Raw genomic sequence first — 14,866 nt, 5'->3', positions numbered from 1 at the left:
CTTTGCTTCGAGGTGCACTAGCCACTCGAGCCGGTAATCGGTATGTTTACGTACTGCCGGAGCAACAACACGGGCACAGGTGTACGGGAGCGCGGCGTGGCGGGCGACCGCAAGACGTACGGTTCCAGCAGCGGTCGACGCGATACTGAGTTACGGCGTTCGTGGACGATCACCGCTCACTCTGAGTGCGGTTGAGCAGCGAACGTCGGCCGCTGAGCGGACGCGGCGGCGGCGAGTGGACAATTCGCAACTCGACTACCTCTGTCTCTAACGTAACTTAACTCCACAATATTTTATAGTTTCGTAACCGTATTACTTGATTACAACATACGACTAGCGTTAATCGACATAAAGATTCGCTTGCCATTTCGGTTCACACAAGGAGAGTGTTCTTAACTTGATGTACTTAAGTAGATATATGTCTTTAGTTGACATCGACCTTTCTTTGTGTCTAACACTTATGTACAACGCCCATGTAATTGTAATAATTTTGGTGTTATCTGTTAACGAATGTTGGCGATTATCATAGTAACTTGAATACTGGACTCAGCAGCTTGAAATGTAAAACGCACACTTTAAATGGACTCTTTTACCGTAGTATGTTCGTAGACATGTAGTATTGGTAGAACTTGTAGTAGGTGCAGTAAATCGTGTCTTGACTCCTGTTTGGGATTAAAATGACTCATTTTATTCTCTTCCACCATATTGCTTTTTCAACGACAATATAACTTCCAAAATAAACTAGCTAAATATTTGACCAAAAATTCTGAACTCCGATAATGGCGGGATGCGAGCGCGCGATGAATATTCAAAATGGCGATAATGAAAGCGACCGCTGAGTTCCCGCCACTGAGGGCGGACGAGGCGCCCGCTGGCCGCCGCCAGCCGCCCGACGCCCGCTCCCGCCACTTGACGACACACAATGATTATAAAACTACTATTACACACAAAACCAACAAAACTCTAAAATTGTCTATGATATCAACTTCACAAAAAAGACATCAACGATATTTTTTAAACAGCCTAGACTTGTACCCTGAAGGAGGGTCTAGTCTAATTATAGTCTCTGGAAAACTTTTACACCTATTCGAAAACTAGCGCATGCGACTCGTTTTCCATCGTTACATGCATGAAGAACGAAGATTGAATTTGCGTCGTTATCGTTCAACCGTAAGGTATTTCTATAACATCCGATAGTAAAATTATTATATCATTGAATCATAATTATCATAGAATTGTCTAAGGTAAAATAAGTACATTTATAAACGAGACTGTGCAATTAATGAAATAAAGTAAAACACAAGGCTCCGTGTACCCTGGCACACAGTCGAGTTGAGCAATGACCTCATATCTGTGGGAAATATTGGCGCCATAGACTGACAAGTGACAGTTAATCCGACTTTCCATGTCATTGGCTTTTCCTGCTAAATATTTGGGATATTTTTATATCATGCGCATATACTATTATTGAAGTTCGTGTTTTTTCTGACAACTGAAAACATTGTCTATCTTTATTTTACAATATCATACCACATTGTCTTACAATTTAAAAAAAAAACTAGTTAAAAAGTCTAATAAAAAGATGGCCGCCGTGTATGGAATTTAAACAGTTTAATTGTTTAAAAAGTAACAAACATTACAATAATTGTGCTTAACATTAGAGCCAGGAAATGTTTGTCATATTTTGTATTTAACATTTTTCTCGATACAATTCCAAAATAAAATAGTTCATTGTACGTAGCCATTAAATTGTAAATTGGATATGACAAAAATAAATAAAAATGCATAAGTAAACTTGATGCGTCTTTATGAATTTGCTTTTTAAAACCTAATATTGAGCACACTTGGCGGGAACACCACAGCGCCGCGGGGACGCGATGCGGCAACTTAGTGAAAAAGCATGTCGTGGTCGACTACATGATAAAGCCATATGTAAATAACGACCTGCGGCGCACTGTCTAACCAATACCTAACCATAGACATTCAACATATGAGTAGACATTACAACACGAAAAAAGAACGACTCGATTCTCAAATCGAATCTCCACTTACTTAGCTGCCTTCATCTCATTACATCACGTCACATCTACAAAAACATTTTTATCTCTGTTTTTAAAAGTTAAAAAGTCATTATGTTAAATATATGTTATCACAAAAATATATGTTTGCCGAAACCCGGGATTGAACCGGGGACCTTTAGATCTTCAGTCTAACGCTCTCCCAACTGAGCTATTTCGGCTATGCATTGACTTGATCAAAATAAACAACTAAAAATAACTGATAACTTATCTGCTGATAACTTTGCACTACATTAAAAAAAACATTCGACATTTAATATTATATCTTATTATATTACTTTGGTAAAATGAGCCTAGAAGTAACTTATATTTCAAAAAGTAAATGACATAAGAAGCTAACGTAATTTCCGCCAAAACAACATTAGGTAAGAAAACCTGATGCTTTGCCATATAAAATAATTCACCCAACCCTATACAGAATACTTCATAGGATTAAATTATAATTAACTTGCTTTTGCCCGCAACTTCGTCTGAGCGAAATTAAAAAATCTAGCAATAAATGCAGCCTATGTTACTTAGCGATAATGTAGATATCTAATGGCAAAAAAGATTTTTTAATATAAATCCAGTTTTTAAGATTCTCCGTAACATACAAAAATATGAATTTACCATCTTTATAATATTAGTGTTAATGTAGAAAGATGTATTATGGCACAATATCTAAGATATTTGTGCAGTTTAAAGACCTTTTTTTCTTGATTTTTCGGACAAATCAACGTGTGCGATAGAAAATATGTTTTCCGTTAACAATAAATAAAATAACGAGCAATACAAATATGCTAAATTACTATTTCTATTAAAATCAGTAGGTCGCACGTGCTATCGCCAAATATTGTCAACACAGCAACATACATTGCGAATAGTTTATTATCATTATTCTACGCGATTTTACTATCTTATTTATTACTAATATTATAAATGCATAAGTTTGGATGGACGGATAGTTGTTTACTAGCAGGTAACTACAAAGCGGCTAAACAAATCACAGAAACAGGACGAAATATGGCACAGAGTATAGAATAGCGCATAGTCTAGGTTACTTTTTTATTCCTCGTTGAAAAAGTCACGGGCACAAGCTACTGCCAAATATAACCTAAGGATTATAACTCGAAAACATTTTCCGGTAAATATACTCGTTATTATATTTCTAGAAACTGCAATGCAGATGTTTAGAAGTTATTTATAGTTCTGATCGACTTGTTGATGTGAAAAGTACTTATTACCTCTTAATTCAATTATGTTTATATTAATTTTGCGTTTCAGAGCTCTCATTATTTTTGTTAACTAAGTCTGACCTGATATGATGTCAATCTGATATTATTTTCATTATTAGAATTAGTATATAATTAAACGAAAAGAACATAAAACTCCTCACCTTCATTAAAATTGTAGAAAATTTTTTTTAGAAGAATCTGCCGATTACAATCATGAAGGCGTTATAAAAATAATATCCATCTGAAGCCATAATCTGCATACGTCAGGCAACAAAAAGAAGATTTTTTATAATTGTTATCCTTAAATCATATTTCAACATAGTCACTATCGCTAGAGAGGGATAAAAGGTACAGTTATTGAGGTCTCGCTCGGCTTCAATTTTGCAACAAGAGCTCATTCCTGTTCTAGTAATACTTTCATGACTGAACCTTAATTAAACAGATTTATATAAATCTATTTTATATAAATAGATTAGACCTTAATTATTTTACAGACTTAATAACTTTTAAAATTGGATTTTTGAGTAATTTAGAACGTATGTTGTTCATCACTGATATAGTCTATCTCTTTCCTTTATGCGCGGCTTACACTTGGCCAGTACAGTTGACCAGTATCGCTCTGACTGGACCGTCATCAATTAACTGGTAGAGTGTAAACGCTAAGAGGCGTCAATGAGTGTCGCTAGCCGTCGCAGTCGCAACAATCCAACTGTACTGGCCAAGTGTTTACCGGCATTAATTTTTTGTAAATTGACATTAAGGTCAACAGCCAAGGTTACATCAGTTTTGTTTTATTTATACTTTCACCGACGTATTTAACTTGATTTTATTTCTTATATTCTTACTACTAATTATAATTTAAGTCCATACATCATGTTTAGATTACATTTTGCTCAGAATGAGAAAAGATAAAAGATATTTCATACGTCTTGAGTTATCAGTTATTTTTTATCGTAGCTAATTAGAATTGCAGATAAGATGTGTTTGGTTTGTTTAATACATTCAACAAACGAGTCTCGCACATTACGGTCGCCGATTGAGGCTTACGAAAATGGCTAGTTTATTGACACAGAAAAGTTTAGTTGTTGGAAAGTTAACGAAATATGTTAACGATTGTGCGAAAAGGCTTTCCTCGCATTTTATTTACTATCCCGATAATGAGAAACCAGTTTCGGGTAAGTTAAACTTTAATTTTGATATCTATACCTAACTTGTAAGAATAAAACAACTTTTCTTGTGCTAAATGTTATATGTACTGATAGAATTAAATTAACACTGTATTTACATTCAAAATATCTTAGAAATATACTGTTTTAGGACTTTAAATTACATTAATTCACAGTTTTAAGCCATAACTTAAGTATTTATGAAAACAAAAAAGATGTTCAGATTTCAGACAACAATCATTTTCTTTTTTTAATATTCATAAATTTTTAATAAATTCAACATTCCATTTTCAAATTGTAGAATGCTTGGTTATCTTTTTAATTAATATGTAAAATAACAGGTGAAACAACCAAAATGAATATGATGCAAGCAATAAATAACGCTATGGACATAACATTGAGAGATGACCCAACTGCAGTCCTGTTTGGTGAAGATGTTGGCTTCGGTGGAGTGTTCCGATGTGCTCTGGGCTTGCAGGTAACAAGTATTCTATCTATTTATCTTTATATACTCATTTCTTTTATAATACAGCATTATTTATATAATTAATATTGTTATTACCATAAAAGGTAATTTTGTACCAATAATTTGTATGATTTTCTGTCAAAAAACTGTAAAATCTATTAGGATTGTAAAATAACAGTTTTGTTAGTAACATAGATCTGGTTTCTGTAATTAAAGTTTTATTTGTCAATTATTTATATCAGTTTAAATTGCAAACAATTCTCTATGAATTAGGTTAATATTTTAGGTTAACCGCTATTGGAATAATTAAACAAATGTTAATGTAACTTCCAGGATAAGTATGGTAAAGACCGTGTTTTCAACACTCCGCTGTGTGAGCAAGGTATTGCTGGGTTTGGTATTGGTCTGGCGACGGCCGGAGCAACTGCTATTGCTGAAATACAGTTTGCTGATTACATATTCCCTGCATTCGATCAGGTAATACTGCGTTACTCGGAGTTGTTTAAGCTTCCTTTAAGTAAGTTTGCATTAGTATTTTTAAGACAAAATTGTAAGGACAAATAACTCAATAATAACTAAAAATGCTGTTTCTCTATGTGTTGGAATAATGGCTTTAATTATTATATGCAATGTGCCAGTCATATAAATTATTAACATAACGGTTTTATACATTTTGTTAGTTTTACACAAGCATTTTGTATTAACAACATCCTTGAGTTGACAAATTTGTTATTGCATTTGTTTATACAATTATAATACATTTTTCATTGTATAATTTTTCTAATCAACTAACAATGTTTTTGTGTTATTCTTACTGTGGATAAGTAATTTATGTTAGTCTGAGCTCCCCGCACGAGCGTTTTTATAACGCATCTTGTAAAAGCATTGAAATAGAATAAATTGCTGTTACCTATACCATTCATATAGTTCATCGTTTTTTATCACGTATTTGAACTGTTTTTGGAGTCTTTACATAGACTCTATACCCAGTTTAAAATAAGTGATTTTACAGTATTCTTATAAGCGTTAAAAAACCGTCACCGTCGAGCGTTATAAATTCGCCTGTGAGAATGTGACTTTAAGATACAATGTAAAGTCCAATTCCCAATTATTACCATAAGGATTGTTTCTTTATTGTTCAACATTTCATACTTTTATACTTTTCACACAAATAAGATACATACAGTAAAGGTTTAGTCAGAAGTATTGCTTGGGAGATAGGATAGTTGTCTTGGTAGGGTCACAGCTATTCGGTGGTCCTGAATGTCCATCAAAATGGCCCGGGAAGATGGTGGCATAGCTTTGCTGTATATTGTTATGATGTTGCGAAACAGGCAACACCTGTATTTTATGACAAAGTCCCAAGGACTCTGTTGAGTTCCATGGTCATCCTGGAACTACCTATTTCACTAGAGGCTGGCCACTGAGGGTTTTTAGTGGGTACAAATGTCGCATAGTTCCATGTAAGGGTACAATTTGGGAGATACAACGAAGGGCGCTGCCCCGTGCTGCGCAGCTGGTGAGCGAGGCGGGCAAGGCGCGCTACCGGTCGGGCGCGCAGTGGGCGTGCGGCGCGCTGACGGTGCGCGCGCCCAGCGGCGCCGTGGGCCACGGCGGCCTCTACCACTCGCAGAGCCCGGAGGCCTACTTCGCGCACACGCCCGGCCTGCGGGTGAGCTGCCTTCTCCACTACACTGCCACGTCACCATCACGAATAGCCTGTATCTTGTTGTGTAATAAAAGGGAGCAAACGAACGGCGAGAACACGAGGTGATCGACGACGCCAAGACATCCGCAACGCCAGAGGAACTACAGATGCGTTGCCGGCCTTTGAGAAAATTGTAGACCCGCTTCTTGAAGGATTCTTACTCGTGTTGGTTTGGAAATACCGCCGAAGACAGACCGTTCCACACCGCACAAAACAGTTCAGCCGACATCTCTAGTTCCTCTGCCCGGCGTCGTTTACCATCTCGGTGTTCTCGCCGCTCGTTTGCTCCCTTTTATTAAACAAAAAAAAAACATTTATCTACCTCCATATTATTGGTATGAAAAGGAAACATTTGTATTTTTGTATATATTATATTGAGTTATTACTCAAAAACTACTGGACCGATTATCATAATTCTTTTACCATTGAAAAGCTACTTAACAACAACGCTTTTGCATATGTAGGTGTTTATGAGCGACATTTAATTACTATTGCCGTAAACATCTCTAACTATGTAAATTTCATTGTGATTTCCTGTATTGAAATGGTAAAGAAGATTACTGTGAAATTGTAATATCTGTTTACTGCAGGTGGTGATGCCGCGCGGTCCTATCGCGGCCAAGGGCCTGCTGCTGGCCTGCATCAGGGAGCAGGACCCCTGCATCTTCCTGGAGCCCAAGATCCTGTACCGCTCCGCTGCTGAGGAGGTGCCCGTGGAGGACTACACGCTGCCGCTCGGCAAGGCGCAAATACTCAGAGAAGGTTTGTGTTTTCTAAAAAAATAACAAAACATATCCTCGTATTAAAATATTTCTTAGCCTATTTATATTCTATATTAATAATTTTGTTTCAGCGCCATCTATTGTAAAACTAATAAACATTACGTGTATTTGAAAATGTAAAAATTGTTTCAGCGCCATCTATTGCAAAAGAATGCACTAAATCTTTACTTTTCAATATTGAATTTTAGAAAAAAATGCACTAAGCTGGACTTTATTACATTGAATTTTGTTACAACGCCATCTATTATACAAGTAACGCACTAAACCTGTAGTGAATGTAATAACAACGCCATCTATCATACAATTTGAGCAGGCAGTGCGGCGACGCTGGTGGGGTGGGGCACGCAGGTGCACGTGCTGCTGCAGACGGCGCAGCTCGCGCGGGAGCGGCTCGGCGCAGACGTCGAGGTCATCGACCTGCAGTCCCTGCTGCCCTGGGACGAGGACACCGTCTGCAATGTGAGGCCGCTCTCCCACTGCCTCACTGCCTCACTGCCTTACTGCCTCACTACCTTCACTACCTTCACTTGCTCATTCATAGTTTGCGATTATTCTATCTTCTGATTTGTCACATTTGTAATTATATCTTACTATCTCACTATTATAAATGCGATAGTTTAAATAGGTGGATATTTCTTAGTTTGTAGCCTAAACTGCTGAACGGATCTCGATGATTTTCATAGATGTAGAGGATAATCTTGAAGAACACATATTTATCTACTTTTGTTTACTTTTTATTAATTTCACGCGGACGAAGTCGCGTGCGATAACTAGTTGTGTATAACTCTACAGATCATGCCTATTCTGACTATTTTGTGTAAAAATGTATTTTTCTACAGTCCGTAAAGAAGACGGGTCGCTGTCTGATCGCACACGAGGCGCCGCTCACCTGCGGCTTCGGCGCTGAAGTCGCCGCCACCGTACAGGTACCGCAACAAACATACATCAAACTCACAACAAACCCCATCAAACACGTAACAAACTCGCAACAATCATACATCATATGCTCAACAAACATGCAATAAACACGCAACAAACGCATTTTCAACAACTTTTTCGGAGAATTCACATTACATTCCGTTGTCGATGCAGGAGGAGTGCTTCCTGCACCTGGAGGCGCCGGTGCAGCGCGCGGCGGGCTGGGACGCGCCCTTCCCGCACGTCTACGAGCCCTTCTACCTGCCCGGCGTCTGGCGCTGTCTGCACCACCTCACCCGCCTGCTGCGCTACTGACCGCCTCCTCCTCCTCCTCCTCCTACCTACATGATACATTACAAATAAACTTTATACAAACGTACTTTTTGGGTTTTATTTACTCTTTTCTCAACATAGTCAACTCTTACCTAATATGAAGTAACCTGCAGGCAATCTAGAATGAACGCAAGACACAATACGAACTTATTTCATTATCAGTCTTAGGGCCACTACAAATCCAGCATTAATTTATTAATTACGGTAAAAGTATTCTTTCGGTCGAATAGAAAGGTGATTATTACTTTCAGGATTGTAACAAAAGCCGAAATAGCTCAGTTGGGAGAGCGTTAGACTGAAGATCTAAAGGTCCCCGGTTCAATCCCGGGTTTCGGCAGACTTTTTTTAAATTTACGTTCCCCTACAAGAACAAACACTTACACCTATATAATGAACCTTATACAAAAATTAACAATTTTTTCTTCTTCATAATTTCTGCATATTTTCAAAACGAGTCAAAAAGTTAATTGGGATTCATAAAAACCATAAAACACTGATTGTTTTACAATACTATAACATCATTTTTTGTCCTAATGTTTTTATGGATCTGAAGCAAAGAATTATGTTGTCTTTGATAGTTTTAGTAGTTTGTGAAATGGAATTCTTAATAAACTAAGTTTTAAAATTTGTGTGAACTAGTGGTGACTCACTGAATATTGTAACGGTTTGTACGAACTCGACCGTTTGTCGTTGATATTCAAATTATTATGAAAATGGTGTATTAGCATTGATAACATTATTCAATACGCAAGTCATCTTTGTTGCGCGTCTATCTTGTTCTTTAAGGTTAAAAAGTCAAATTAACGGTCTTACCATACAAAGAAATAAAAAACTATTTTATTTTTTACTATTTATTGAAAAAGTGAAAATGAATGCATAACATAACACTAGAAAGTAAAATTTAGTTAAAGATACTTGAAAATTAATGTTAACCTTAAAACATACACTTTGTGTTCCACTTTGTTACCTGCAAGTGAAAAATCAATACTATGAAAGTTACAAAAGCAGTTCAGAAACAAGTAAATTGAAATAACAAATTCCTCGCTGACATAAAACTCCGAATTAATAAAGTAATGAACTGAGACATGTGATGACAATATTTACAACACATCAAGTGCACAACTTTACAAAATAAGGCAACATTTATTTGTTAAGTCTTAGAGCTAAGTTTATGCTTATATCTCTGATATTATTTTACCTTGTTTTTAAATTACCAATTATACCATATCACATCATATGGAGCTACGCAGTTTTACACTAAAGTAAAAACTATAACATGTCAAAAACTTACGTCAAGAAAAACTACAAGTATTGTTATAGTTTTTAAAATACAATAGAACACTTTAAAACATTTTGTGTCCAAATCCAGTCAATTAAGAATAACTAGGCTAAAGTACAAAAATTGTAGAAAAGAATTTAATAACAAAGAAATTGAACATGCAACTTAAATACACGATGTTATCTGTGCGCTGAAGGTTTGCCGATGGCTCTCCTCCCACTAACAGAGACCGCGTCCCGCGCTTGTCTGCACATTACTTTAACTTGCGCGTGACATCGTAAAGCCATCGGCAAAGCGTTTGCGCACGAGTATCAACATGTAACTATTTTGCCAATGGGGGATCAAAACAATCAACTTTTAAAAATGATGTAAAAAGCAATTTGCTTATTACAACTGCTGACCCTGCTATGGTACGATATTCCTGCGCACACAACTGACAGTTGTATTCTTTTATTATGCTTGACTGTAAGCTGTGTGCAATCATTAACGGCGACGTGAAGGCTTCAGAAAGGGTCCAGTGGAGGGGGAATTGGGGAATCTCTGCATGTATCTCTCCAGACGCAGGTATTTCACCGTGATGAGCCGACCCTCGTACCACCAGCCGTGCAGGCTTCTGTAGACCACGCCAGCATCAGTCGTCGTGGAACACTTCACGTAGACACAGCACGAGGCCCGGTCAATGTCGATGTGCAGAATGTTGCACCTGTCCCCGCATTTCTCCAGAATAGCGTCCTGTATCACCGATCTCAAATTAGGGTTGGTGTCGTTTTTGTCGAACATGTGACGGATCTTCAGGCAAGGGGTAGGAGACACGGTGAGATTGTTCACAGATCCCTCTTGAGTTTCGAATGCCTGTCCCTGCCATGCAGCACTACGCTTCGGGCTCCCATGCGGTGAAATCCATCTCCACACTCTGCAGTCTTCACCATCAACAGATTGAACTTCCATTCGTACCCTGCTTTCGTTTGTCTGTATGAATTTGACCGCTGCATCCCAGGTTGATGACATTTTCTCTCTATTCTGAGGAGATATCAAGGTATCTCTTACATGATCAACTGATATGTAAGGTTCTCCGCTGTCTTCGGTTTCTTGAGATATAATGTCTATGATCTGTTCCACCATGGAGTAGATTTCTTCACTTTTCTTTTTCTGATATCTCACATAGTATTTGTAGAATCGTTGTAAGCCGAGAATGACAACACTGATCAGGCCAACTATGACAAATGTAGATCCAGCGGAGTACAGAGTGTTAACAAACAAACAGGATATGGGAGTAGATGGGTCTGTCAAAGTTATAGCAACGCTACCTTTGTTGCGTTGTTGAACAACTATTTCAACAGAATTGATAGGGGTGTATTCAACATCTTTAGTATACAAATTTTTTAACTGAACAACAGAGAGGCCCCATCGTGGGTTGTTAACAATTAAAACTTGCAAATTATTCAAATCAGTCCGACATTGACTTACATCAACCATTTCAGCTCTAGCACTAGCAAGGTCAATAATTTCCTTTTCTGTGAGATAAGGCAGAGCCCCCGGCTTACCACATTGGTATGAGGCAATTCGGGTAGTCAGTTCCGGATGTATAACTTTTAGGAGATCTTTAGCATAGCTGACATGTTCTCGGGGCACACAGTTGATGCCAGGTCTATTTCCAGGTATATTTAGTTGACATATTGGTATCAGACTGTTTTGATCATCAACTACCGAGGCGATATCGTTTTTCTTAACTAAATACATAAAAAATAAGCAAAAAAAAAAAAGTGCAACTAACACAACAAGGGCAAGAGACACAAGATTGTTTTTCAAAAACTTTTTGTCATTCACAGTTTTGTAGTCAACAACATCTGCTGATCTTGTCACACCAGTCATATAAGACCTGCGTGGTGAGACTGTGCTGCCATTGTTTGTGTCCTGGTCTAAAAAGGTGCTTGTTTTGGGCGGATCTGATTTCAAAGTAGACAAGCGACGTGTAAAATTACTAAGATAAGGAGATTCAACTTCATCTACATTGTTTGTTGTGTAGTCAGATATGTAACTGCTTACAGAAGGTCTATCAGCTAGTGTAGATGTTAAACCGAGTCGAGACCTTATAGAATTCAAATGATCTGAGGAGGAAAGTATTGGTGATGAATAGTTGGTAGAAGAGATAGAGGGAAGTGTGTAAAGTGACGGTTTAGGCGCACTGGTGCTGGCGTTGGTGGTAGGCAGAGTGCTGGAGATGTGGTCGCTGGCTCTTGAGTTGCTTCTGTAAGGAGTGGAGGTTTTCTTGTCGCCGTCAACATCACTGTCGGATCCTGTGTCATAGTCATCTTGATCATTTGTGTAAGTTCTTTTTATCTGTCGAGTAGTGATAGTTTCAACTTTCTCGCGTATGCGAACGGGTGATTTTTCTTCGTCAGACTCAGATCCTTTGTCGGAATCGACTTTGGCGGGGGAATCTTTTTTAACGGGTATATGGCGCGTTTTGCTACTGGTGGGCGGTAACATAGACCCTCCGACTTTACTCCGACGGCCCCCACGTTTCTCTTTCGCATTGCTGGCGTCCAAGTCGGATTCCTCGCCGCTCGAGTAACGCGCAAGGGAACGCCTGCTTTCCACTTTACTGTCAACACTGTTTCGCGGTTTACTTTTATTGTCAAGAACGAGCTTTAATTTCTTTACCAACAGTTTTCTGGTAGAAGCTGTGATCGGCATAATAGGAAATCCATGCTCGGCTAGTTTAGTCCGAAGCTCCGCATCTGACATTGAATCTACTTGATCGGCCATTGTAGTAACTGTAATGAAATACACTCGGTTATTGAATGCGCGTCGATCACAATGTTTATAAACGTATATGTAATTAACAATTTTCACCTCACTTATCGGCGTATAAAATAAAAATTACGTCAAGGCTTTAAAATAAAATTCACCGGCGCGTCATCTCGCACGCGCTAAGAAAACGTCCAAAGAGTATATAAAACGTTGGGAAGTTACAATCAGTAATGTTGCCATACGGATTTGAACAGGCGATAAATTATTTTGTTTTGTACTTTAAAAATATGAAAAACACAAATACAAAAAATGAAGAACGTTTAATAAGCCCAAAACTATTTTTATGCTGTTCGTTATTTTATAAGTAACAAGGGTCTATACGGGTGAAATATTAAAAAGTTGTAGTAGCTCTGAAAGAATAATTTAAAACGTTTTGATACTTTTACGAAGTTATGTTTAACTTTATCCTTTGAATAACGGTAATAACAACTTAACTTAGTTTGATATCAAGAAAAATGCTTTTCTCATGTTACGTAATAGCCAAGCCATGGTCCCTACATGGCTTGGCATGAACTCCGTAAGCGATCTTCATTTTCTAAAACATAAACTTCGATATAAAAGGAAAAAAGGATAAGGGAGTTAAACGAATAATAAGTACGACACATTTATTTCTATAATATTGACAAAATTACATTCTAAAGATCTTGTATACTTGTCTATACATATAATACCAAAAAATGTCATAGATTGCGAATTCATCGCGTTCCGACAAAATACAAGTAGAAAAATAGAAAATAAATATAGTTTGTCTATAATTAGCATAGTATTAAAACATAAAAAATCTATCCAACGGTTATGACAAAATAACTTTGAGCTATAATATAAAACAGGCATATAAATTGTACATGAAAATATGCAAAATTGTCGCATACAAAGTTAATAGTTTCTGTCATGGTAACAAAGTAACTAAACAATGATTCCGTTAAAAGATAAAATTACGATATAACATAGCTTTATGGTTATTTTTATACTTACAAAGTATAGATAAATGATGAAGTTTTATTTGAATTACAACAATTATAAAATTATAAATCCATCACAGATATATGTACAGATATGCAATAAATGAGGTAAAACAGTTATATAATCTTAAACAATAACATTTATGTACTTATTTGATTGTTTTGAAAAAAAAAAAGGGATATTTTGTCAAATATTTGTCTGAAATATCCAATATCTCATTATATGCGACAGAGTGAAGGAAAACAACAATAAATCAATAATCAATGTGAAATTAAAATGTTAAGTTTAATAGAAGAAACGATAAAGTGATAATCAGTATAATAAGATAATTAGGTTATTACTGAACACAGATATAGCAAATATTTTTGACAGTTTTACTCTATGACGGATAGTGTCAGATCAGATTCTCTTGTCTATGCCCCATTTGACAGACTATTGACAGTTGTGTCTATTACAAGCGCTCTTAATTCCGTTTGGAAACACAATAGCAAATAATACATATAAAATAGAGAAAGATTATCCAAAATTGTCCACGACACCGAATTGTTCATAAAAAATGCGATTTAATACATTGAATGCCACCGACTTGTTCGAGATTGCTTTAGCATACATCATAGTGGCATTGAAGTGTTAAATCATTTCTTAACCTAACATCTTTGACTTGCATTTGACACCAACATATGGATCTACTGCAACACTTGTTGTGTGTTGCCATCCTACTCATAATCTTTGAGAAAAACAGAGATAGCGATAGTGTCACGACAACTTACAGCTATATATGGAACGTATTAAATAGTGTACAGCCACTCTTTGCCTAAGGATATGAAGAGTACAATTGGGCCGTAATAAAGTCCAGTTTAAAATAACCCGCGCCATACGAGGGGTTTGTTGTTGAGAGAGTTTATGTTACAGCTCGACGCCTAGGGCATGGGCAGCGCGTAGGGTGGTGGTGAGGACCAGGGCGGGGGCGAGGTAAGTCCAAGGATGGAGACGAGGTACAGGGAGGTGGGACCAGGGCGAGGGCGAGTTACAGGGTGGTGAGGAGGCCTAGGGCGGGGGTGAGGTAGAGGGGCGGTATATCGGGGATTTCTAGGGCGAGGCGTGGTACAGGTCGGCGGGGGGCCCTAGGGCGGGGCCGGGACTAG

General features: G+C 37.5%; 3 protein-coding genes and 2 non-coding genes across 6 annotated transcripts in view; 2 read left to right on the top strand and 3 right to left on the bottom strand.

Moving 5' to 3' along the window:
* Window positions 1–2,166: 2,166 nt before the first annotated feature.
* Trnaf-gaa lies at window positions 2,167–2,239 on the bottom strand. The gene has a single exon. It is a non-coding gene; the product is annotated as a tRNA-Phe (tRNA).
* Window positions 2,240–4,143: 1,904 nt separating this feature from the next.
* Window positions 4,144–8,711, top strand: LOC106106072 (2-oxoisovalerate dehydrogenase subunit beta, mitochondrial). 2 transcript variants are annotated; one of them, XM_013286602.1, is made up of 8 exons: window positions 4,144–4,467; window positions 4,800–4,936; window positions 5,258–5,401; window positions 6,393–6,596; window positions 7,223–7,394; window positions 7,728–7,873; window positions 8,254–8,340; window positions 8,507–8,711. In XM_013286602.1, exons 1-8 carry the CDS (start codon window positions 4,344–4,346, stop codon window positions 8,645–8,647), a joined length of 1,155 nt encoding a protein of 384 aa, XP_013142056.1. In that variant the 5' UTR covers window positions 4,144–4,343; the 3' UTR covers window positions 8,648–8,711. The 2 variants fall into 2 exon arrangements, with proteins under 2 accessions (XP_013142056.1, XP_013142057.1); XM_013286603.1 differs by having other exon boundaries at window positions 4,149–4,467; window positions 6,441–6,596.
* Window positions 8,712–8,929: 218 nt separating this feature from the next.
* Trnaf-gaa lies at window positions 8,930–9,002 on the top strand. Its single transcript has one exon. It is a non-coding gene; the product is annotated as a tRNA-Phe (tRNA).
* A 498-nt stretch (window positions 9,003–9,500) lies between these two features.
* Window positions 9,501–12,912, bottom strand: LOC106106062. Its single transcript, XM_013286592.1, has 2 exons — window positions 12,801–12,912; window positions 9,501–12,721 (listed from the first exon to the last, which is right to left on the bottom strand). The coding sequence occupies exon 2, from the start codon at window positions 12,711–12,713 to the stop codon at window positions 10,428–10,430; it is 2,286 nt and encodes a 761-aa protein (XP_013142046.1). The 5' UTR covers window positions 12,714–12,721; window positions 12,801–12,912; the 3' UTR covers window positions 9,501–10,427.
* Window positions 12,913–14,748: 1,836 nt separating this feature from the next.
* LOC106106029 (fatty-acid amide hydrolase 2-like) overlaps window positions 14,749–14,866 on the bottom strand; it is a 9,377-nt gene continuing 9,259 nt past the window's right edge. Inside the window, exon 10 of the mRNA XM_013286551.1 lies at window positions 14,749–14,862. Coding sequence (XP_013142005.1) covers window positions 14,749–14,862 — 114 coding nt within the window. The remainder of the gene's footprint in view (window positions 14,863–14,866) is intronic.

The sequence above is a fragment of the Papilio polytes genome, unplaced genomic scaffold, assembly GCF_000836215.1.
Source record: "Papilio polytes unplaced genomic scaffold, Ppol_1.0 DF822511.1, whole genome shotgun sequence".
NCBI classification, from domain to species: Eukaryota; Metazoa; Arthropoda; class Insecta; order Lepidoptera; family Papilionidae; genus Papilio; species Papilio polytes.
This window is presented reverse-complemented; position numbering and strand designations above follow the sequence as displayed.

What these genes read in the sequence shown, in the direction of transcription:
- LOC106106062 (XM_013286592.1), bottom strand. Translation starts at nt 12,713, where the DNA reads ATGGCCGATCAAGTAGATTCAATGTCAGATGCGGAGCTTCGGACTAAA.
- LOC106106072 (XM_013286602.1), top strand. Translation starts at nt 4,344, where the DNA reads ATGGCTAGTTTATTGACACAGAAAAGTTTAGTTGTTGGAAAGTTAACG. An exon ending in GATGTGCTCTGGGCTTGCAG is followed by an intron (nt 4,937 to 5,257) that starts GTAACAAGTATT and finishes TGTAACTTCCAG; the next exon opens with GATAAGTATGGTAAAGACCG. An exon ending in ACGAGGACACCGTCTGCAAT is followed by an intron (nt 7,874 to 8,253) that starts GTGAGGCCGCTC and finishes ATTTTTCTACAG; the next exon opens with TCCGTAAAGAAGACGGGTCG.